This window comes from Chrysemys picta, chromosome 21 (assembly GCF_011386835.1).
Source record: "Chrysemys picta bellii isolate R12L10 chromosome 21, ASM1138683v2, whole genome shotgun sequence".
NCBI classification, from domain to species: Eukaryota; Metazoa; Chordata; order Testudines; family Emydidae; genus Chrysemys; species Chrysemys picta.
In genome coordinates, this window is record NC_088811.1 from 15107768 (window position 1) to 15130624 (window position 22857).

Consider the following 22857-nt stretch of genomic DNA (forward strand, 5'->3'; position numbering starts at 1 on the left):
CGGAACACGCCTTACTTCCAATGCTTCTCAGGCAACAGCCCCAGTTTGTAGGACTAAGCCCTTGGTTGTAATCGCCCATTCAACTGCACATGTTCTAACCCACGCTAGGACTGCCTTTGGGTGAGCACGAGGCTTGGAGTTGCTCGTGATCCAGCTCAGGAATGCGAATGTGCAACAAAGGCGTCAGGCGCTAGGGCAGAGAAGAGAGGCTGAGAATTAGAGTAGCGATTAGAGCCTAGAGCCTTGATTCCAGTATTGTAACGCCGCACAGCGTCTGAGAATCACAGCCTTACTGCTCTTCATGATGATCTAAGGCAACAAAAATGATGAGGGGTCTGGAACAGCTGCCATATGAGGAGAGATTAATAAGACTGGGACTTTTCAGCTTGGAAAAGAGACGACTAAGGGGGGGATATGAGAGAGGTCTATAAAATCATGACTGGTGTGGAGACAGTAAATGAGGAAGTGTTATTTACTCCTTCTCATAACACAAGAACTACAGGGTCACCAAATGAAATTAATAGGCAGCAGATTTAAAACAAACCAAAGGAAGTATTTTTTCACACAATGCACAGTCCACCTGTGGAACTCCTTGCCAGAGGATGTTGTGAAGGCCAAGACTGTAATAGGGTTCAAAAAAGAACTAGATAAGTTCATGGCGGATAGGTCCATCAATGGCTATTAGCCAGGATGGGCAGGGATGGTGTCTCTAGCCTCTGTTTGCCAGAGGCTGGGAATGGGCGACAGGGGATGGATCACTTGATTATTCCTGGTCTGTTCATCCCCTCTGGGGCACCTGGCATTGGCCACTGTCAGAAGACAGGATACTGGGCTGGATGGACCTTTGGTCTGGCCCAGTGTGGCCATTCTTATGTCTTATCAACTTCTCTTGTCAGATAATGCTATGCCCTACGCGCTGTAGCATCTGAGCACTTGAAGGTTGATATTCTCCTGCTAACAAAGTGCTCGGGGTCCAGTGGCGATGGCCAGCAGTGGCTGCCTTTGGCTGCTCTGAACCCCTCTGCCTTCAGTGCCTGGTAGGTTTTGTTTCTCTCTCGCTGGCTGTAATTTTACTATGTGCTGCTTTTTAATCCACTTTTAAAATTCCACATTATAGGCGAGCGGAGGCGAAAATGGCGCCGCTGTTTTCTTAGCTCCGGGACCAGAAAACACTTACAACCTGGGCAGATCACGCGTGGGTCAGGCTGTAAAAGTGCCTGTCCTGCTGTCCACATTACAAAGCAGGAGGGGGAAGTGAGACAGTGAGAAAACACATAGAGACGAAGGAAAGCGACACCAGGCAGGTAAACTTGGCAATAGCGTTTCGCTTCATCGTATTTAAACAATCCCAACCTGTAACCACTGGAAAATGGTCAGGGATTTCCGTACTAAGAAGAGACACATTTTCCCTCCTGCCCACGATTAGGGAGACAGCAAACTTTGGGATCAGTGTCTATGTATAGAGGGAGTGTATTGTGGTACAACAATGCTTCACTTTGGCTCAGAAGGCGTGTACATGTACCCACACGCCCTCGTTGGCTTCCCCCTCCAGGGGGTCACTATATTCCAGCAGGAACCGCTAAGGTGTCTGTGCATAGCCCAAGCTTGTAGGGGGAACCAAGAGCAGGTCCCTCCTAACCTCGTGCCACCCGCATTGGGGCAGTGTGGTCAATCCATGGGCGTGTTCAGCTGGTTGATCTGCAGCTCCTGGTCCATGTGATCTAAGTCGAAGAGGTTGACTGAGTCGGCAGTCGTGGCTGGGATGGACTCCAGGTGGGGGTCTTTGCAGGCAGGCGGCAAGATGTGCTCGTTCACCTGGATGACCGAGTCAACTGAGTCCGTCTCGCCCTGCAGCGTGAGGACGTTCTTGAGGGACATCCCCAGCCGGGGCCCGCTGTTGGAGTTCCGCATGGACAGGGAGATGGCGCTAGGCCTGCCTTCCCAAGAGCGCCGGCAGCAGGGCAGGTACTTAGCCATGGCTCTTTTGAAGTCCCTCATGAAGAGGGGGTAGATGATGGGGTTCATGGTGCTATTGCAGTACCCAAGCCAGGTGAGGACGTCAAAGAAGCCAGCAGGGACGCAGTCACACACTGCCTGGGAGGGACACAGAGCACAGATTAGAACAGGCCGTGCTTCCTGACCAATCCCAGCATCATCTGCAATGGCATGGCAACACCTTGCTGCTACGGCTCACGTCCCACTCAGCTCTGCACAACGTAGGTCAGAGGCAAAGCCTGGCCTTTCCCCTGTTCTCCAAAGAGGCAGGTCCCCATGGGGGTTAAGAGAAAAGGAACTGCATGCCATAAACACTGCAGGGTCCTGGGGCAGATCCCATCTGGCTCAAGGGTTGGGGCAGGCAACTAAAGAAACTGCTCAGCGAATGAAGACAGGGCCATTGTGGAAAGGGAAGGGAGACAAGGGGTCCAAACTCCATTTCCAGAGGGAGCTGGGTTTGGCTACAGGTGCAATGGTGACGTTGTCCACGCCCCAGACAGGTTAGATTTCAGTAGCTGGCTGCCTGTAGTGCACCCTCTCCTGGTTGATGTATGCAACAGCACAGATTAGCAAGGCGCGCCCAGCGGCAAGGTGTTGGCATAGAGGCAGCTGTGTGGCTGGGAGGTGGTGGGCAGGAAAGCGATTTCCGAGGGGGGCTGGACTTGGTAAACTGATTTTTAGGAAGGGCCATGAATAAAATCTCCGAATTCCTTGCTTCCTAAATCTTGGCCCTAACTCATTGCCATTGATACGGGGCAGGGTGTTTTACAAACACGAAGAGATTACAGTCTAAAAGTCCATCTGGGCAGGCCCGGGAAGGGCCAGAGGGAGGGAAGCTCCCTACCATGCAGTGCGGAAGATGCCCTGGCTAACTCAACCATAGACATTGAGCTAATCGCTATCAGACATGCCAGTGACCAACTCTCCTTCTCGGGCCTTCCCGGGGCTGTGAGTGGGTTTGACGTACAAGGGCAGGGCATCTCCGGCCTCTTCTGCCCAGGACTTACTTGTGCCATATTAGCAACGAAGAAGGGGAGCCAGGCCACGAAGAACATTCCCAGCAGGATGCCCAGGGTCAGGCTGGCCTTCAGCGCCTTTCTGCTGTGCTTATTGGCAAATTTCCTGTTCTCGCCCAGGGCCCCAGCTTGGCTCTGAGCTCCGGGGACCTGCAAAGGACAAGAAACCATGTGAGAAAAGGGGGCTGGCAAAAGAACAGGCCAGACGGGAGGAGCCTCTGCCTTACGTATCGAGGACCTGCTGCTCCAGCAGAGGTTGGTCTTACTATTCACTTGTGCTGCGGTCGCACCTCGAGGCCACTGGGGCCCCATTGTGCTAGGCACTGTACAGACCTAGAACAAAGCGAGGGCCTGTCCCAAAGCGCTTGTTTCACGTGCCAGCGGTATAAAAGGCGCCTGTTACTGTGCTCCGGGGCGCTTGTACAAAGCTAAGGAACGTGGTAGTAAATTCTAGCGCCAGGTAAAGAGCCAAGCAGCATTCCCAGCGCGTGCCAGCCAGGCTCTGTCGGAGCAGATGAGGAAGCGTAGGGGGAAAGCTGAGGGCACGTCGGTTTGAGAACCGGCCTAGCACAAAAGGCTGTGCTCCAGCCAGCAGGCCAGCCCTGGGGGAGCCGTTACAAGCTGGCAAATCTAAGCGCAGCCCTGGGGCTATTGTCATCCGCACTAAGGATGGATCAGGGATTGGCTGTGCACAAAGGTGATGTAAAGCTCCCTTTGTGCCACAGCGCTGTCAGCAGAGCTCGTGTGTCCTCCAGCGTTGGCCCAACTTAACGAGGTTGGCGTCAGCCGCCTCTGAGCGGGGGGAAGTGACCGCCCTGGATGGTGTGGCGTTGGGTAGATCTCCATCGCTCAGCCACCGCGGCGTTTATTACATGCTTGGTAGCGTCTTCCCGTAAACCAGCGCCACTGACCAGTGTTAAGTCCTTCCCTCGCTCTCTTTTCCACTGCCCTCAGCGCACGTGTACCCCCTCAGACGAGCACCAAACTCGCTCCGTTGGGGCCCACGCCGCCGGTCCCTGCACCTAGCGGAGACGATTCTGACCGGCCCAATGGGGTAGCATTTTACACCCACTGTGCCCAGCTGTAGGGTGATGCCATAAGGAAGGAGGAGACGGGGAAATCAGGCTCTAAATGGTTTTCTGGCGTGAGTGCGCCAGGCCTCAAGCACCCACCAAAAACAATCGGGGGTGCTCAGCACCCACAAGCCATAGTCACAGGCAGCACATGACTTTGCATTTGGGGAGGCAGGGCAGGAGCGCGGGAAGCTCCCTAGAAGTGGCGGGGGGCCACCGGTGCCCACACTGTGGCCCTGACCCTGCTCCGCCCCATGGCCCCATCTCTGCTCGGCCTCCCCCTGGCCCCGCCCATGCTCCACCCTGGCTCTGTCGCTTCCCCTGAGGCTTCACCCCCCCCATCTGCCTCTTCCCCTAAGGTGCCCTCCCTGATCACTCCTCTCCACCCCCTCCCCTGAATCCCCCCCCCCCATTTGCCACTCACTGCTTGCCACCCCCTGCCCTGAGAGGCCCCCACCCACTCCTCTCTGTCCCCTCCCCCAAGGCTCCATCGCCCACTAAGATACCAATGATGGGCACGTATTCAATAACTAGACTATGAAGGAAGTGTATAAATATGCTGAAAATAGCCTCCCTCCAAAACTGGCAGAGTTCCGTTCCTCCCCCCCCCAAAAAAAAACCCCACAAACATCTCTCCAAAACTGCCCACCAGCAAAAACAAATGTCAGCGCCTGTGTTTGCTGGACTATTATTTCTCCCCCCTCCACCCCGGTGCAACACGTAGCTATAACTTGGGCAAACCAAAGCAGCCTTCTCTCTGCCGCCCCTTCCCTGTGTGCGCCAGACCTGCTGCTCCATTGCACCGCACCTCGCGTGGCCATTTTCACCAGGGCAAAGTGAGTGCAAACCCACCTGATCAGCACCTAGCCCGGGGGTAAATGGCTCGCTGTATGAAGGGCAGGGCAGCAGAGAATAGGGCCCTTCGTCTGCCCCAGCTCCAAGTGTTCCTTGATCCCTCCACTCCCCCTTTCGTCCGTGTCTGTGCCTTCCTGTAATACCCCGGGCCCAAGGAGAGCTGTGCTAGCCTAGTGCCACGCTGGCTAATCTCTAATGCAATCACTCCCCTTGTCAGGTGTTTGACAGGCAAGCAGCTCAACGTGACACCAAGCAAATGGGATTTGTCCCCAGTGACTGACAGTCCCTTCACGCAGGAAGGAGGGACGCGGTTAGCCCCGCTCCTCCTTCCACCCTCGCTTGCTTTCCTGGAGCCTTGTTTATTCCCCTCGCTTTGTCCTGCTCGAAATGAGTCACTGCACCCGATGCCAATCTCACGCTGCCGTAAAAAGCGAGTAACCGCCCTGCGATCAATAGCTTTACCCCAGAGACGGGGCCTAGTCCCGGACTCCACTGTGGCCCCTTAGAGCGCAAAGGGGAACCACAGCCAGCTGGGGCTTGTCATCTGCACTAAGCCCACAGGAGTAGTACAGAGCCAGCAGCCAGGCCTAGCCTCGGGCATGGCCAGTAAAAAAGCAGGGCTGCCTGATGGGCACCTGCACTCCTGCGATCCTGGACGGCTGGAGAGGCCCTTTGCAGCTGGTATCATTTAGAACAGCCATGAGGTGCCGCTACACTGCGCCGCGGACAAATGTGGCGTCTCCCCCAGCTTTGGGGGGAGAGGCACAAACAGATAGATTGGCAGAGGCCCTGGAGGTTTTTTGCCTTCCTCCGCAGCATGGGGCGGGAGTCGCTAGCTGGAGGATTCTCTGCTACTTGAAGTCTCTAAACCACAGGATTTGGGGACTTCAACAGCAGAGGCAAGGGAAAGGGGTTGGGACGGTTTTGTGGCCCGCATCATGCGGGAGGTCAGACTAGATGATCATAATGGTCCCTTCTGACCTTAAAGTCTATGAGTCTATGAGATTCTTTATACTCCCCCTCCTCCCCCAGCCCCAGCGGTGGCCAGGGCTTAGTGGGCTCAGCTGGGGCCCCAGAGAGGAAGGGAAACTGGTCTAGGTTGTAGATCTGTTACAAAGTGATGCTCAGAAGCAAAGCAGCTCCTGGAGTGGATTGTGAACGTCCGTGTTAGAAGCTCGCCGAGACTAATATGCCTGGGCGAGGAAAACAAGCAGCAACAGCTCCGTTTTCTACAGATTCTCTCACTGGACTAGCACGTTCTTTCAACATTAGACCAGTGCAAACGCTGGGCTAAAAGGGAAGCTTTTCAGGTCTTCACCCTTTAAACACCAGCCTGGCTGGCTACGCCAACAGGTGACAACGGCTAGAAAGAAAACACACCTTGACAAAGACATAAGTCACTTTAGCTTGCCATCAGTGGGTTGTCTGTGCCCAGATACGCATGGTCCTTGAGCCATAGATCAGTTAGTCGGGGGCAGCCAAGGAAATCCTCAATAACTTTCCCAGCCAGCAGATGGATGGCCCAGCACTACACTCCCTGGGCCAGAGCCTCCTGCGTAGTAGCTATACTTCTAAGTAGCTCCACTGCTTTACCCCAGCTGGGGATGTGGCCCTCTATATTTTTTGCATTATCGTTGGCAGTATGGAGCCATGGGTGGGCCTCGCTGTCCCACCTACACAGCCCGGCTTGCACTTGCAAGTCAGCTGCCTTTCCCAGCAGCTCACTCGTTCCACAGCTACCCCCTGCAGCTCCAGAGAGAAGGACCCAGTAACTGGTTGGAGAGAAGGAGCAGATCCCCTTTTATGAGCCAGCAGCACATTCCCCGGTGTGGTGTGCCACACAAACGGAGGTGCCATAAGGAAACTGGAGTCCTGGCCCGTGACTGGAGAACATGTGACGAGGGCACAGTGAGCTGTGGGACAAATCCAATGACCCTCTTTTATGGCCCTCATCCCGCAAGATGCTGAGGTGCTAATTGTTCTCAACCGCCATTGACCTCATTGGGAGTCGAGGGTCTCAGCACTTTGCAGAATTGAGCCCTGGACACAGATGGTCCCAGACACAGTGGAAGCAGTAGCAGTATTATAATGTGTGAGTAACTCTTCACATACTAAGCAGAGCACCCAGGTGGGTGTTATGACCCCCATTTTACATCTGGGGGAACTGAGACACAAAGGCCTAGCTCCTCAAAGACATTTAGCCACTTAACTCCCATTGAAATGGCCGTGAGTTTGGTCCCGAAATATCTTTGAGGCTCTGGGTCAAAGAGCTTAAGTGAATTACCCGAGCTCTCAGGCGGTCGGGTCAGGTTTAGTGCACACAAACTGAGGTGTATTGCATTGAATTCCCAGGGGATTTATGGCGCAATCAACCTTTGGGTGCCAAGCGTGAAAGAAACCACCATGATCCTTCACTGACAGCCCAGACCCGCCCTGCAGGGGGCGCTGTGGTTAAAAAAAGCCACTGTGGAAAGAAAAATGACTACTCACTGAACCATAATGGCTATATTATTCGGGGATTTTTTATTATTGCAGAAATCCAAATGCCTCCAGCTACTGAAGATCGAGTGATGATAAAACCTAGTCTCAGAGTGAATATCTAGCTCTTGATTAGCACAGCAACTTAATTACATTTTTCTAAGAAAGGGCTCAAGTGTTTCAATCTACAAGGCTCAGAGCCAGCTCTGTCTTCTATCCAGTCCTGCAATCTCAAATTAAATTATCCTGTCGTAATTAAATAAGTTGCAGCTTGCTGATCTGTCCTCCCCGCCCCCTGCAAGGAACAGAAGAGATTTAAAACATAACACCCTATGGCGCTCTGCTTTGCATGTTATTTCTACTTATCATCCCATTTAAATTCATTCAGAGGTGGAGACAAATGACAGCTGTACTATTAGAGATGTAACAAGACTCTTTGTTATATACCAGCTACTGTCATTCCTTGTGCAGAATGATCAGGAAAGCTTAATTTTCACTCCATTGGCTTAACTGGGAGCAGGATGTTTACGTTCTAAGCCCCTGATTCAACAACACGTGAGCACATGCTGAACTTGAGCACTCACTTAAGACCCATTGACTTCAAAGATTTAAGCATGTGCTTGGCTGAAATGAGGCCTACTACAGCTTGTAAAGTCCTTGCTGTCCAGGGTGCTGAAAGTCCTCCATTTTTATCAATGAGGGACACGGTTTCACAGTCCCAAGTCCATCAGTGTGAATACGGATGTTAGTTAAAGAAACATTCTGGGTCAATGGATCTGACCTAGAATGTGTAAATGCATTTTGTGGCCAAATCTGCTCTCTCAGAAAAGGCCTTTCAAAATTGCTCCAGTGTTTTGTCTCTTTATTCTCTGCTTCTCCTTCCACCTATTAACCTACTTTAGGACTTATCCACAAGTGAGTTGGCTGGGTCAGAGACTCCCAGCTCCTTATGTGGAAGAAAAAGAACAGCAAGCTAAATCAAGGTATTTAAAAGCAATTAAGTTTGTCTTTTCACTGTAGGATACTAGGTCAATAGAGACCATTACTGGGGAATTAAAGCTGTTACATTTAGTAACAAATAATTTTCTCCTGCAGAACTATATATTATATGCAAAATCAGACATCTTTCATGTGTAAAAACACATCTCGCAGCTCAACCAGTGATTTTTGAAAAAGGAATCTATACTGTATCTTGCTTAATATTGTAGCCTATGTAATAAAATCAGAAGAAGGGTGTTCAAAATAACGTAGTGTGGAAGAATTTCAAATTCTCTACCAGTTAGAACTAATTTCTTCCCATATGTATGCAGCATCTGATGCACATATACATATATAAACCCACACACATAATTAGAAAGATTTGTGATTAGAAAAAGAGATAAATGCGCTTGGATATTACATGTGTGATGGCTAAGGCTAAGATTTTGTCCTGGATATTATTTGTAAAAGTCACGGAAAGCTCACGGGAAAAAAAGAAAAATTCATGGACGCCGTGACTGGTCTGTGACTTTTACTAAAAATATCTGTGACAAAATGGAGATCTGTAGGTCCCGCACCACCTGAAGAGGGGCAGCTGAGCAGGGGCCAGGAGCCGCCTGCAGCAGCTGGGGGCCACAGGGTACCCCTGCCACCTGCAACTCCAGGGGCTGCAGCAGCCGGGAGGTTGGGGGTTCCCCCACCGCCCACAGTGTCCAGGAGCTGTGGGGTGCCCCGCCACCCACTGGGGATGGGAGCTGCAGGAGACCCCTGCCACCCACAGCTCCGGGGGCCGACGGTGGCCAGGAGCTCAGAGATTCCCCCACAGTAGCCAGGAGCTCAGGGGTTCCCCTGCCATTTGCAGGGACCCCACCACCTATGGCAGCTGGGAGCTCAGGGGTTCTGACAGGTAGCTCGGGGTTCCCCCGCCGTGGCCAGGATTTGCAGGGTTCCCCACCGCCCATGGCATCCGGGAGCTTGGGGGTTCCCCCTCTGCCCGCAGCAGTCAGGAGCTGTGGGGTACCCTGCCACCTGAGGCAGCTTGGAGCTCTGGGGGCCACCACAGGCAGTGGGGGGAACCCACAGCTCCCTGCCCTCGTGGGCGGCAGGGGACCCTGCAGATCCTGACCACCTCAGGCTGAAGTCACGGAGGTTGCTGGACGTCACGGATTCCGTGACTAAGTCGTAGCCTTAGTGATGGCAATAGCCATATGACAAATTGTGGAACCACGTCATAAACTGCATTTATCGCCTACTACTGACAATTTTCACCTGCCCGTTAGCCAACTATATTTCTATTCAGACTGCTTCTAACGTTCCACATCCTGAAGAGCTTAAAACAGCTACCCTTTTGGTGGAGGTGGGGAGAGCCTGATATGTACAGCTATACAGATAGTCCTTCTTTCCCCACAAATATTGCGGTGGGCTGAGTTGATAAATGGACAATATTCAGCATTGGCTCAGAGATGGATTTAAAGTCCAATGTTTCATGACACATCAGGGCTAGGGATCAGTGATTTATAGCACTGGAGACGAATTGGAAATCCTCCATTACTGGGCCATGTTTTCCTCTCACACCAGTGTAAATTACAAGGAATTCCACTGGCTTTGGTGGAATTTCATTAGTATAAATCAAGAATGACTCAGAGGAGAATCTTGGCCCATCACATAGGAAGTAAGGCCCGTATTTTAAAGGGGCTTAGATGTTGTTCTGCTCAGCCTTGCAACATCTAACTGATTTAGGAGCTTAAGACTCATTTTCAAAAGAAACTCCTAAGTCCCATGATTGAAACTTCAGTTCCCAAATGCCTGAGTCGTTTTGAAAAGGAGACCCAGGCTCCTAATTTGGTTAGACTTTGCAACACTGAGCAGAACACTTAAATACCTTTAAAAATCTGCACCCATGTCCTTGTACCCTCGTACTGTCAGTAATTCATTCTCACTGAGAGTGCTGCTTTCCTCTCGCTACACCTCCTGAATCGATACAGTTGTACTTATTAGTTCATTGATGAAATGCTCTCTTTTTTTTTTTAAGCAAGTTGGCAAATTAAAATACACTTGCCTGGAACATTAGTAACTGTCATGACAGCTGAAAGTGACAGAGCGGGGAGATTTTTCTGGCGTTGCTTTTTAAGTGCAGCGGGCGAGACTGTATTAGTCATCTCAGCCTTCAGGTCCCTTCACCAATCTGGTGAATGTATGGCTGGCCAATTCCTCGTTACAACTATTATTGAACTCAGCTCTGAGGTTGATTAGATTGTCTGGGGGAGACAAATAGAAGCTGCGTGGGCTGCACTAAAGGCTTGCTGCAGAAATCTGGGGGGGGGGGTTGGGGTGTAATTTTCTCCCCTCTTTTCTAATCCTACCACTCATCCAGTTATCACAGGGCAGAACTGACACATGCCTACATGGCCAGTGCATGGGCTTAGCTGAGACTTAAGTGATGCATAGGCCTTATACTGCCCCTCTGCGCAGGAGAGAGACAAGGTAGGTGAGGGAATGTCTTTATTGGACAAACTTCTGTTCACGGCAGGGACAAGCGTTCGGGCTGCACTGGAGTCAGTGAAACTCTACAGCGAAAGCTCTTGCAAAGGAAGTTTATTTCTCACTAATCCCAACCCCACTACTGTCCTGCAAAGCTCAGCACACAGCCATGGGAACAGGCTCTTCTTAAAAGAAACCCAAAAAATGGTGTCAACTGCTTTGAAGCTGCTGTCAATCCAGATACTTTGCCCCACCCACCCCTTCCCCAGCCATAATCAGCACTGACACACCCCCACAGCTAGCAATTTGAGGGGAATGGGAAATTATTCCTTTCCTGAGAGTGACATCAAGCTCCACAATTCTTAATAATGGGCATGACAGCTTCTCCGCCTCCGTACAATTATTTTGGTGACGGCTGTTACCGTCTCCATAAGGGAATGAGCGAGAAGCAGGGAGAGCGAGAGACTGAGCCTCTTTCTCCAGCAAAACTCCTGGGCTCCCCAGCGTTCATAAAGGCCAGACTGTGAAATCCCATCATGATCTAGATTGCCAGACACCTGTGAGAACCAAAGTACCGCATGCCGAGCAGGGGACTGGAAGAGGGAGGGGGTCAGGACCATTGCAGGAGAGAAATAACTACTGCTGATTTTAAGAAGATGGCACCTGGATTCTATTCCCAGCATATGTGTCTGAGCAAATCACTGAACTGCCCTGTGCCTCAGTTTCCCCATCTGTAAAACGGGGGTAAATAATATTTAACACACACCCCGGGAGTGCTGGGAGGCATAATTAATCGAGTGCTGTGAGATTCTAGAAGGAAGGGTGCTCTAGGTGTGCAAAATGTCATCCCAAGGCGCCTAGAGAGAGGATGGAGAGCGATTTAGGGGGGAAACTGGAAGGAGCCAGACACTTTACATTAAACTACCCTCTAAGTTTTCTCCTCCCTGTAAGAAACCTTGTCATTTCTGGGAGTCACTGGACAGATGTCTCCCATCCATCATGTACTTTGATGCCCTTGAAGGCAATAGGTTAAAGAACATACTCAGCTGAGAGAATGAAAACATACTGCCAAGAGCGTCAAACCAAGAAAGGCCTAAAATCATCAACACGTGAACTCTGAACTCATCCAATATGTGGAGTTATAGAAGAACCATCTATTTTTAAACTCTCCAGGTCATTTTTTCCCCCTCCTTTTCTTTTCTAGCATCTCAATCGTTTAGAAATTAATCTTGGTGTTCTTCAGATCTCTAGCCATAACTATCCTACGATTGCATCTAAGAGCTTGAACCTGTGGGAATGGGCTTTCCCCCACATACTCTTTGCTTAGAAAAGGATTTGTTCCATAGACATGAAAGCAATCTGGACGCAAAGGGGATCTCCACTTACTCACACCGGTGCAAATCCAGAGTCACGCCAGTGGAGTTCCCCAGTATAAACCTGATGCGAGTGGGAAAGCAGGCCCCTTGCTCCGTTCCCTGGGGAGAAAAATCTTTAAACTAACAAAATAAAATCCACTTTTGCTATATGGTCTGGGATCGGCACAATCACCAGCAGGGCTTCCCGGTTATACCATGGACTAACAAAGAATTTAAACAAACGGTCTGACAGGTGAGACTGTGGATGCAGCTAAATACTAGGCTCTCCTCAGTGTTCCCAGGGCACAATCCACATCCCTTTGTTTTTCCAGAGTGCATCTCAATGGGGAAATAACCAAGAACTACAAACACCCGGAGGTCCTGGGTCGCCTCACACCTGCTTCGGAGTAAATCAGGTGTAACCGTTCTGTAAAACCAGGCCAGTGGGGCCCATGGACTCTGGCTCTGAGTTCCGTCAACTGATTTACTCCTGATTTGCACTCTTGCAATGAGCACAGGATCAGGCCCAGATAATGTAACTCTGTTGCTGTCTCCAACTCGGCGCTGCTGAGAGAGTACCAAACAGACTAGGCCCCATGGGATATCCTTATTTACATCGTGCAAGTCAGGAAATTTTCCTTCAACTAGCCGATGCGTGTGGCAGAACATTCTCAGGGTGGATTTTCTGTTTTGGAGGGTTTTAGTAGCCGAGGTATAAACAAACGTCTATGAGACAAATCCTCAGCTACTGTCACCAGACCATGGACTTCAGTACAGCTGGGCCCGTTTAGTCTAGCTGAGGGTCTGTCCTATATGCCAAGAGTCTCACACACACACACACACACACACACACGCTTTGGTTCTCTCTCATCCCAGTAGCATGCCGTGTACACACCATCCCTCTTTCACAAATGGCACTTCAAGGGGTGGGCCTCTTACCTCAGCCACAAACGAGTCTCTTCCTCCCTGATGTTGAACCTGACGCAAGGCTCCCGAAGAGGAAGGCAGCTCTTGTGGTGAAGGCACCATGCTGGGATTCAGAACTGGGTCCTAAGCTCTGCCACGGACTCCATGTGGGACCTTGGGTAAGTCACCTAATTTCTCTGGGCCTCAGCTGCCCCACTGTAAAATGCGGGTGGTAAATATTCCTTTGTGTTTCTTGTCTGTTTAGATCTTGAGCTCTTTGAGGCAGAGTCTGTCTCTCGCTATGGCTATGTACAGCGCCTAGCACAATGGGGCCTCCGGCTCAGTTGGGGTCTCTAAAGGCCCAGCTCCACAAAGGGGCTTAGACATCGCAATGCTGAGCATTGTGGCCCCTAACTTTTAGGTGCCTAGACCATCACAGGAAAGCCTGAGTGACGTGCTAGGTTCCCCATGCAATGAATAACCGCAAAAGCCAGCACGCTCGGCTGTGTGCTTCAAGGCCGTGGGGAGAGGTGGGGCACGGAGGTCCAAGCCAGGGCCGTGGGAAGAGGTGGGGGATGGAGGGCCGAGCATGGGCAGTGGGGAGAGGTGGGGGATGGAGGGCTGAGCCAGGGTTGTGGGGAGAGGTGGGAAGGGGCAGGGACGCTCACCTCAGCCCGGGGCTGGAAAAAAATCCTGAGATTTGAGCGTTCTATCACAAGATCACGAGGGAGGTGTCATTTTCCTTAGAAATCACGTCTCTGGTGATAAATTCACACAAATTGGCTCGTCCGTCCTAGCTCAGCAGCCCCTTCTGCCCTCCCCCATGCACCCTGAGGGAGCTGGAGCTTGGGTTTCTTTCCTTCAGGAGTGCGCGGGCAGAGTGACTCACAAGACACAGCCCCCGGGACACATGGCGGCCCAGCCCCAGCTTCCCCTCACGCTCTCGTAAGCCACCTCAGCCACCTGTGTGTAGCCAGGCCTCTCCCCTGTTGTTCGTGGTGGCTTTGGGAGTCTCTCCTTTGCCTCTTGGGATTTCCTCTGCCCCCCAAGCTTTACGGTGCTGCTCCATCCCCTCGTCTGGGCCGTTCGCCTCACTCCATGCTGCGCCAGCACCCTTCTGACATTAGGGCCAACTTCTCACAGCTCCTCCACCCCCTCCCATTGACGCCTGCCTCTCCCCTCCCGCCTCGCTCCACCTGGTCTGATTCACAGAAGTCCCATCCTGTTTGGGGCCTTCGCCCCCTGAGCCACCGACGCCCACCGAGCCTGTGAGCCGGGTGTCCCGCTGTGCAGAGCCCGCCCCGAGCCGTGGCACCATATTGACCCTTTTCCCCTCGTCAGGTGTGATGAGGAGGTTGTACCTGCCAGATCCAATGCTCAGATATTCATGTGGGGGCACGGGACAAGCCCACACCTCATGCCTCAGCCTGGGACCAATCCTGCAAGGTGCAGAGCTGCTTCTGCCCAGTGTTATGCCCCATCAGCGCCCACTGAAGACAGCGGGAATGGAAGGCACTCAGCACCTTGCTGGATCAGGCTCTGTTCAGCACATTTTTAGCTTAATGCTTAGACTAAGCTCCATCGGGGAGTACTTCTGAGTTTGCCCATCTGGCGCGAGGAACACTGGCGACGATGAGTCACGGCATCTCACTTGGCCTTCCAGCTTGTTGTTCTGCGGGGCCCTTTGCTGCAAGGGCTATTGATTCAATAACAAGGAGGGCTCTTGAGTGAAGGCCAGGAGCGTGCAGGAGAAGGCAATGCGACAGGTATTTGAATAATAATAGCGAGCGATCCTTAAGAAGAAGCGTGCGCAGTATAGCCCCCTCCGGCTGAGGATCAGAATCGTGGACTCACAGCCCCCGGCGGTGTGCCTGCCCTGCTATTCAAACCCACGGCTGGCCTGTGCCAGCTGACTCGGGCGAAGGGGCTGTGTCGCTGTTTGCGCTCAAGCTGCAGCCGAGGCTCTAGGACCCTGCAAGTTGAGAGGGAAGGTCCCACCCTCCACCCTTAGCTGGAGCCCAGGAGCTCAACTGGCACAGGCCAGCTGCAGGGGGTCTCGTGGCAGTGTAGACGTAACGGTGAGAGGCAGGTAAGTATCACCACGCTCATTTTACCACCCGGGAAATTGGTGGTGCAGAAAGGGGAAGTGATTTGCCCCAGGACACCCAGCCAGTCAATGGCAGAGCCAGGAACAGAACCCAGGTCTCCCAAATCTGCCCCATATAAATCCATAACAACTGGCAATTCAGCCCTCCCGTGGCCCTAGTGCAGCAGAGGCCCCCACGCATTCCCGGTCCAGCCAGGTTTGTGTAGCTGAGTAAGATGGTCCAAGCCAAGCCCGGTTCAGCTAACCTCACCCTAATCCAGACAAACCCCAACACGCTTTAGAACAGTGTGTACCCCCCGGGACTGACCACAAGGAGTGCCCCCCAGGGCTGTGGGAGCACCTTCCTCTGCTTCCTCCCTTGGCATCGTGCTGCAAGGCTTCCTGACCCCAGCCCGGACAGTTCCTTCCCGCTCTCTCCCCATGTATTGCCCAGTCATCGTTAATCGGTGGCATTCCTCGCTGTGGGGAAGTGGCTACCCAAAGGCCTGGAGGCTGCTGACCCAGGTCAGTGGCACTTTGCTGTAACCCAGGGCCCAATCCAGCTGCCACTGAAGTCAGCAGGAGACTTCCCCACCGCTGGATCAAGCTCCTATTTAACAAGCGATCATAGAAACCACCGGAGAGGAAAGGACGGGGCAGAGATCTCTGGGGAGGATATTGAATATTAAGCCCCACTGAAGAGCTGTGGAGAAGGGGTGGGGGAATTTCCCTCAGCTTCTCCTCTCCCCAGTTAAACCCCTTCTCAAAATGGCTTTAATTAGTTTCCATTCCACGAACTGCCTCTTATAATTCCTCATGTAAATTATCATCACGTCAGCTTTTACTTTCCAACCTATAAACAAAGGAACTTTTTCCAGGTGGGGGAACGGGAGAGGGGGAAGAATCCAGCTGATCTTGCCTATAACTGTTTTGCATGACCCTTTCTAATCCTTCCACCTTGCGAGGGCAGGGGGCTGTTGGGGAGGGATTGGAAAGCACCAGGAAGGGGGCGGGGGGGTCAGTCCTCAGGCTCCGTCCGCTGCATAAATTGCTTCACTCTCCCCCGCATTTGTCCCCCGGCCCTGCTGCAGCTCGGCCCAAGGCTACAGCATCCCCGGCGACTTTCTCTGCCTGAAAGATTCCCCCCCTTCGATGAGTTTAAAAGCCACAGAGCCAAGCTCCGGCGGTCCCCGCCTCAGCTGGTTTCATGGGCGGGGTATGATTTTTTTGCTAGCCTTCCCCAGGAGAGGGCAGGGAGGGTGAAACCCACCAGCTTGGCTGTGGGATCAGCAGGCATGACGCAACCAGCCCCTTCTGCACATACCCAGGGCCAACCACCACCAGCACCGTCAAACCCCATTACCTGTTGCAGGGGTTCGTCGGAGGTGCTGGCCATGTTGGTGGTGAGCGACGCCACCTGCACGGCTTGCTTCCTGGCGGCCAGGAGGATCCGGCAGTAGGTGAAGGAGATCGCCATGGATGGGAGGAAGAACGTCAGGCAGGAGGCTATCAGAGCATAGGGCAGACTGACCAGGAGCCTGCACTGGTCCTCTTCCACGTGGGAGGTGCTATTGAGGGGCCTGATCTCAAACTCCAGCTCGTGCCACCCCAGTTTGATGGGCAGGAAGGAGGCCAGGGCGGCCAAGGTCCAGGTGGCAAAGATGAGCCACACGGCCCGGCAGGAGGTCATCCTGAGCTTGTACTTGAGCGGGGAAATGATGAGCAGGTACCTGTCCAGACTGATGACGCAGAGGTTGAGGATGGAGGCACTGCAGCACATGACGTCGAAGGAGTACCAGATGGAGCAGAATTCGCCCGCCAGCACCCACCGGCCGTAGAGCTGGTTCAGCATGGCGGGGGGCATGACCACCACGCCCACCATCAGGTCGGACATGAAGAGGGACACCAGGAAGTAGTTGGAGGTGTTGCGCAGGGAGCGCTGCGTGAAGATCAGCAGAATGAGCAGGACGTTCCCCAGGGTGGTCAGCAGGACGATGAAGCAGAGGAAGGCGGCCACCCAGCTGCTCCCCCCAGCCAGGGACCTCTCCCCAATCACACTGGCATTAGGGCTCCCAAAATCTGCTGCCATGGAGGAGCTGGGGGGGAGGAGGGCAGCCAGCGAGGCCCCTGGGGCAGCTCGGCACAGACCAGAGATCAGGACTAGGTGATCATTGCCATGGGCCAGCTTTCAAAGGGAAGAAGTGTGATCCTTGCTTCCTCCCCCCCTCTTCTCCTCCTCTCTCTTCACTGGCAACCAGGGCAGAATGACAAGCTCAGGAGCCGATCAGCAGAAGAAAGGTCCCCCCCACACACACACCCCACGGCTCATACCGAGGCATTTCCTAGTAACTGCAAATGCCACTTAGACGCCTGCTTGGCTGCCACTGTGTAGAGGCTGGTGCGGGGAGCAGATGCCCCTGAGTTCCTAGCTCTGCTTCTCTCTCTCTCTCCCTCCTCCTTGCCTTACCTGTAGGGCTCTTTCTTCTGGGGGCCGCGAGCCTTTTCCTTTCAGCTGCTGTCTGTCCGATCCCGGCTGCTGCTGCATGCAGAGCAGGCAAGAGGCAGAATAAACCCTGATGCAAGGGAAGCAAGAGGCTCCTACAAAGTCTTGCTTGTGGGAGAACGCTGCGACGGGCAGGTGTGTGTGAAGGCAGCACAGAGGTGTCGCCCCTTGGCCAGAGGTGGGTGTGTGCGTGAGCATCCTCCTACCCCCTTGGCATCCTCCTCCCCCTGTACTCTTGCTAAAGGAAACAGGGATCTGGTCTAAATCCTAGAGAGTAGCAAATGGAGAGCTTTCTTTTCTGCCCTTAAAGAGACAGCAAACACTATCTCCCCGCCCTCCACCAGCCCTCCCCCTCCACCCAGCTACTTGGGTTCAAGGGGAAGATCTAGCACAAGAGGGTAAAGTTAACATCGGGTAGCCCAGCAACAGGTTTGAGGCTAAAAACAGCCGTGCAGGGCTGCACTGATCAGCAAGGATTTAATCCCAGTCCCTGAGCCCGACGGATGGTTTAATCCGGCCGTACGCAACACGAAAACACACCGTGATCTCCGCAAAACAGCCAGCAAGGGATCAGGCGGCTCACGCAGGGGGACTTTCTGGGATCCCCCTCGCTGCCTAGGCATTAAAGGCATGATCCTAAACCCACTGTAATCAATGAGCATCTGCGGGGGCTCTGGCCCAGGTACTGTGACCCTCACCATGGCATCGGCGCACGAGAAATGTCAGCTAGCGGGAAAACCGTCAGAGGCAGGAGGGCCGTTTGGAACAGCAACCCCAGGGAAATGGAAGAAGCCTGGTTGCTTCGGTCACTTGAAAACTGGACAGCGCGCTGGGTGACCTGTCTGCATGGGAAGGGACACGGGCGAGGGGGCCAACGGTTCGCACTTACCACCCAAGGCAACAAGGGAGAGGAAAGCTCTTTGGGGTCATTTGGAGAAGTTAGCTTTGTTTTGTTTTTTAACCATTTCTTGCTTATTTTCCTCCCCCTCTAAGTCCTCTGCTATTGGATTTATGCACGGGCCAAGGCCTCAGCTGGCGTAAATCAGGTATAGCTCCACTGAAGCCAGTTGACACCCACTGAGGAGCTGGCCCTGGGTTACGATGGGAGCCTGCATTTACAGGTGGGTGCAACACAAAAATTAGTCTCCAAAAGACAGCTAGGTGGTCTGGCAGAGTTACCCGAATCTCTTTTCCCTTTGCCTCGACACCCGGCCCCCACCAACCGCGTGTATCAGCCATGTCTCCAGCTCCTGTTCCCCACTCCCCCACCTCCTGCCCAGCACCACACTCACCTGGTGCACCTTGGTGTTAATCCAGCCCCAAACCTACAATGGCTAGTGGATAGCGCCCAGCCAAGGCCTCTGCTGCATGCCCGGGGAGCCCCAGGGACATCAACAGGACCCGCTGTGGGCGCAGTGACATGCCGGAGCATTATCAATTGCCTGAGTTTGTCGGCTCTTTTGGGCTGGGGCTATTTTCATACATCATTCCCATGACCCGAGAGGGTTTGCAAAGAGAGCTAAGGAGCCACAAAGCTACCTTGTTAGCCACCTTCAAATCCCTCCACCAAACTCCCCTTTGCTGTCATGCCTACTAAACCCTGAAACAGGCTGCTGGTGTCCTGAGACCACAGCCTAGCACGCTGACCAATATTCACACAATCATAGACCCGTAGGGCAGGAAGAGACCTCAAGAGGTCATCTAGTCCCATGGTTCTGAATCAGGGCTAGGGGTAGCCCTGGGGGTACTCAGAGGTCTTCCAGGGACCACATCAGCTCATCTAGATCAGTGTTTCTCAGGGTTACAGGACAGGTTTGGGGGTGGGGGTCACAAGTGCAGGGCCGGCATTAGGGGGTGGCAAGCAGGACAATTGTCCGGGGTTGCACCCCACAGGGGGCCCCGCAAAGCTAAGTTACGTGCTTCAGCCTTGCTGCCTGCGGCTCGGGCATCACACCAGGCTCACAACTGAAAAACAGGCTCAAGCGTCACACGGACGTGTAAGTACAATCGTTGTATTCCAATCCATTTCGTTTAGAAGTCTATGGTAAAAATGAGAACGTCAGCACAATAATAGTGTGGCTGTGACGCTTTTGTATTTTGATGTCTGATTTTGTACACAAGTCGTTTTTAAGTGAGGTGACCCGGGAGGGGGGGCGGGGACGCAAGACAAATCAAACTCCTGGAAGGGGGACAGTCATCTGGAAAGGTTGAGAACCACTGACCTAGTCCAGCCTCCCCTACCCCCATGCTAAGGCAGGACAAAGTATACCTAGATCATCATTGACAGTGTCTGTCCAACCTGTCCTTAAAAACCTCCAATGGTGGGGATTCCACAACCTCCCTAGATAACTTCACTAGACTTAGAATCAGGAAGTGTTTCCTAATATCCAACCTAAATATCACCCTCACTGTAGATGAAGCCAATTGCTTCTTGTCCTATCTTCAGAGGACATGGAGAACAACTGATCTCACTTATATCCGCCCCCATCCATCTGGTGTCTCTTGTCTTATACTTGGATTGGAAGCTCTTTGGGGCAGGGATTGTGTTGGTACAGCACCTAGCACCATGGGATCCTGGCCCCTGGCTGGGACACCTAGGCATTACAGCAATATAAAGAATAAGACAACTATGTTGTCCTCCTTTCTAAACCCTAGAGCCTTTTCAGTGCTTCGTATTTTTATTTAGTTCCAAAAATCCTTTCAAATCTTTAACTGTTATTAAATGCCTAAAGTCAAGAGTGGCTCCAACAAATGTGGAGGGGGAAAAAAACTACACAGCTTTGTGTTTTGAACATTTCACCTCGGGGTGCTTCTAAGATATTTAATTTGCTGCTGTTGTTTAATTATCCAGCCACTGGACTGTTTCGTGCTACAAAAGAACGTCTTCCTGGGATTCACATTTGCAGAGGTGGGGCCGGATTCTGCGCCGTTGCGCTGGCATGGACTAGAGTAATGCATTTGGCTTCAACAGGGTTACTTTGGATTGGCACCAGTAGAGTAGAGAGCAGAATTTGGCCTATTTTCCCTGCAACTCTGATTGATCAGCGAAGCTTTAAATATTTAACATCATTTCCCGAGTCAGATGTTTGTCTCCCTTTTCCCGATGGGCGGGTGAATGCCAGTCAGAGTTTATTGTGCTCCTGAGACTCCAGCCCCGGTTCTGCCTCAAGGCGGAGGGGAAGAGGTGAGCAGCCCTCACTGACAATTCAGACGGAAGCTGGAGAAAGAGACAAGCAAACCCTCCAGATTTCCCCGAACGGCTTCAAGTGGCCTCTGGATGAATTATTGCTGCAGGACGAGGCTGGTCCCTGATCATGACGGGCTGCTGGCGGAACTAATGGGAAACCAGGTAATGAACAAAAAGGAATGATCCAAACGAATGGCTTTTCTCAGAGATGCTTTTTGCCACCTCTTCAAAAATTCCGGCCAATGCTCTCTCAACAGGCTCTAACTTTTTTGCTGCCGCAGGCAAAAACAAGAGCACCGCCTCACCGTAACACCCCCGCCGTGCTGGGCCGCCGAAACCCCCACGCCCCGAGCACCGCACCAGGCCACCGAAACCCACGCCCCCCAAGCGCCATGCCAGGCTGCCCAAACCTCCGCCCCCCCACCCCTCCGAGCGCTGCGCCGAGCCGCCGAACCCCCAGCACTGGGGCAGGGCGGGCCGGGCCGGGCCGCCCAAACCCCCAACCCCCCCCCCCGAGTGCCACGCCGGGCCGCCCAAACCCCCGCCCCTCCCCCAGCGCCGTGCCGGGCTGCCCAAACCCCCGAGTGCCGGGCCAGGCTGGGCCGTGCCGCCCAAATCCCCGGACCGGAGCACCAGGCCGGCCAAACCCCCACCCCTCCCCCAAGTGCCGGGCCGGGCCGCCCAAACCCCTGCCCCTCAGCGCTGGGCCGGGCCGCCGAAGCCCGCGCCGCACCGCCGAAACACCCCCCGCGCTGCCCGGCCAAAACAAACAAAAAAAACCCTCGAGCGCCGCCCGCCGAACAACATCAAAAACAAACAAACGAACACCGGGAGCACCCCCCCACCACTCCAACATTGGCTGCCCCTTCTAAGGTGCCGCCCCAAGCATGTGCTTGGTCGGCTGGTGCCTGGAGCCGGCCCTGCCTCTCAATAGCTCACACCCCAGCGCTATCGCTCAGCCCTGATCCCTGAACTTCAGTCCTGCATGCTGTTTTGCAGAGCATTCAAAAAAAATCATGGCGCAACTAGGACCTGCTGTTAGGCCAGGAGAAAATGTTCTTCTTAAGCATGACACTGCTCTGACTGTGGGAGGAAACCCACACTGCCTCTCACTCTGTGCATTTGCTACAGAAGAAGAGAGCGCAGGGGGCTGCGATCCAGGCACTAGGGGATACGAGACCCTCCCCAACGCTGTTTAGGAAACTCTACGAACAACAGCAGCAGAACAGCAGGTCATTCCTGAATCTGCAGAGATTTACCCTGGCAATGAGGACGTAACCATACTTTGCAGGTATATTGTGCCTTTCCGCCTTTCCAAAGGACCTTAGACTCGAGGACCAATAGCGTTAGGCTCAGTTCACCAAGAGGGAGACCGGGGCACAGTCCAGGTTAGGCCAAGATTTTTCACAAGTAGGAGCCTGAAGTGAGTCTTCTAGGGCCAGATAAGTGACCTGATTTTTCCAAAGTGCTGCGTTCCCATTGACAGCAATGGCGTTACACCTGTATAACACTGTGCAAGTGGGATCAGAATCAGGCCCATAGTCTGGATGCCTTAAGCAATCCGAACGCAGATGTCCAGACTTGTCATGAAGGGCCAGGGAGAATTCCCCATTATCACCCCCAAATGAGACCCCTGGGAGCTGCTGGGTGCGGAGTCCTTTGGAAAATCTGGCCACCATCATTCAACACCAGGCTGTAAGTGAGACCAAGGGGCTGTTTCGAGAGAAGCCGCTGGGAAACCCTCCCCCGCCCTTGCTTTATATCCCGAGTTCTCGCCCACTAATGCACCCAGATTTCAATTAAAATCTGGCCCATTCCGGAGCAGTGATTGGCGGTATTTATCCTGAAAGCACTTGAATCCGGACACCAAGCCCATTAGCTGCAAGAGCAAGAGGATGGGGGTCATCCATCACGGATCAATAATGCAGGACCGTCTCCATGGCC

The 22857-nt window shown here is 53.1% G+C and overlaps 1 protein-coding gene across 1 annotated transcript; it reads right to left on the bottom strand.

Annotated features, from left to right (window-relative positions):
• Positions 1–456: 456 nt before the first annotated feature.
• HTR6 (5-hydroxytryptamine receptor 6) lies at positions 457–17957 on the bottom strand. The gene is made up of 3 exons (XM_005292974.5): positions 16587–17957; positions 3003–3161; positions 457–2094 (listed from the first exon to the last, which is right to left on the bottom strand). Exons 1-3 carry the CDS (start codon positions 17310–17312, stop codon positions 1669–1671), a joined length of 1311 nt encoding a protein of 436 aa, XP_005293031.2. The 5' UTR covers positions 17313–17957; the 3' UTR covers positions 457–1668.
• Positions 17958–22857: the final 4900 nt, after the last annotated feature.

Excerpts from the sequence above, each read along its gene's own strand:
- HTR6 (XM_005292974.5), bottom strand. The coding sequence starts at position 17,312 with ATGGCAGCAGATTTTGGGAGCCCTAATGCCAGTGTGATTGGGGAGAGG. Across the intron at positions 3,162-16,586 it reads CCGACGAACCCCTGCAACAG|GTCCCCGGAGCTCAGAGCCA; the intron begins GTAATGGGGTTT and ends TGTCCTTTGCAG. Across the intron at positions 2,095-3,002 it reads TCGTTGCTAATATGGCACAA|GCAGTGTGTGACTGCGTCCC; the intron begins GTAAGTCCTGGG and ends TGTCCCTCCCAG.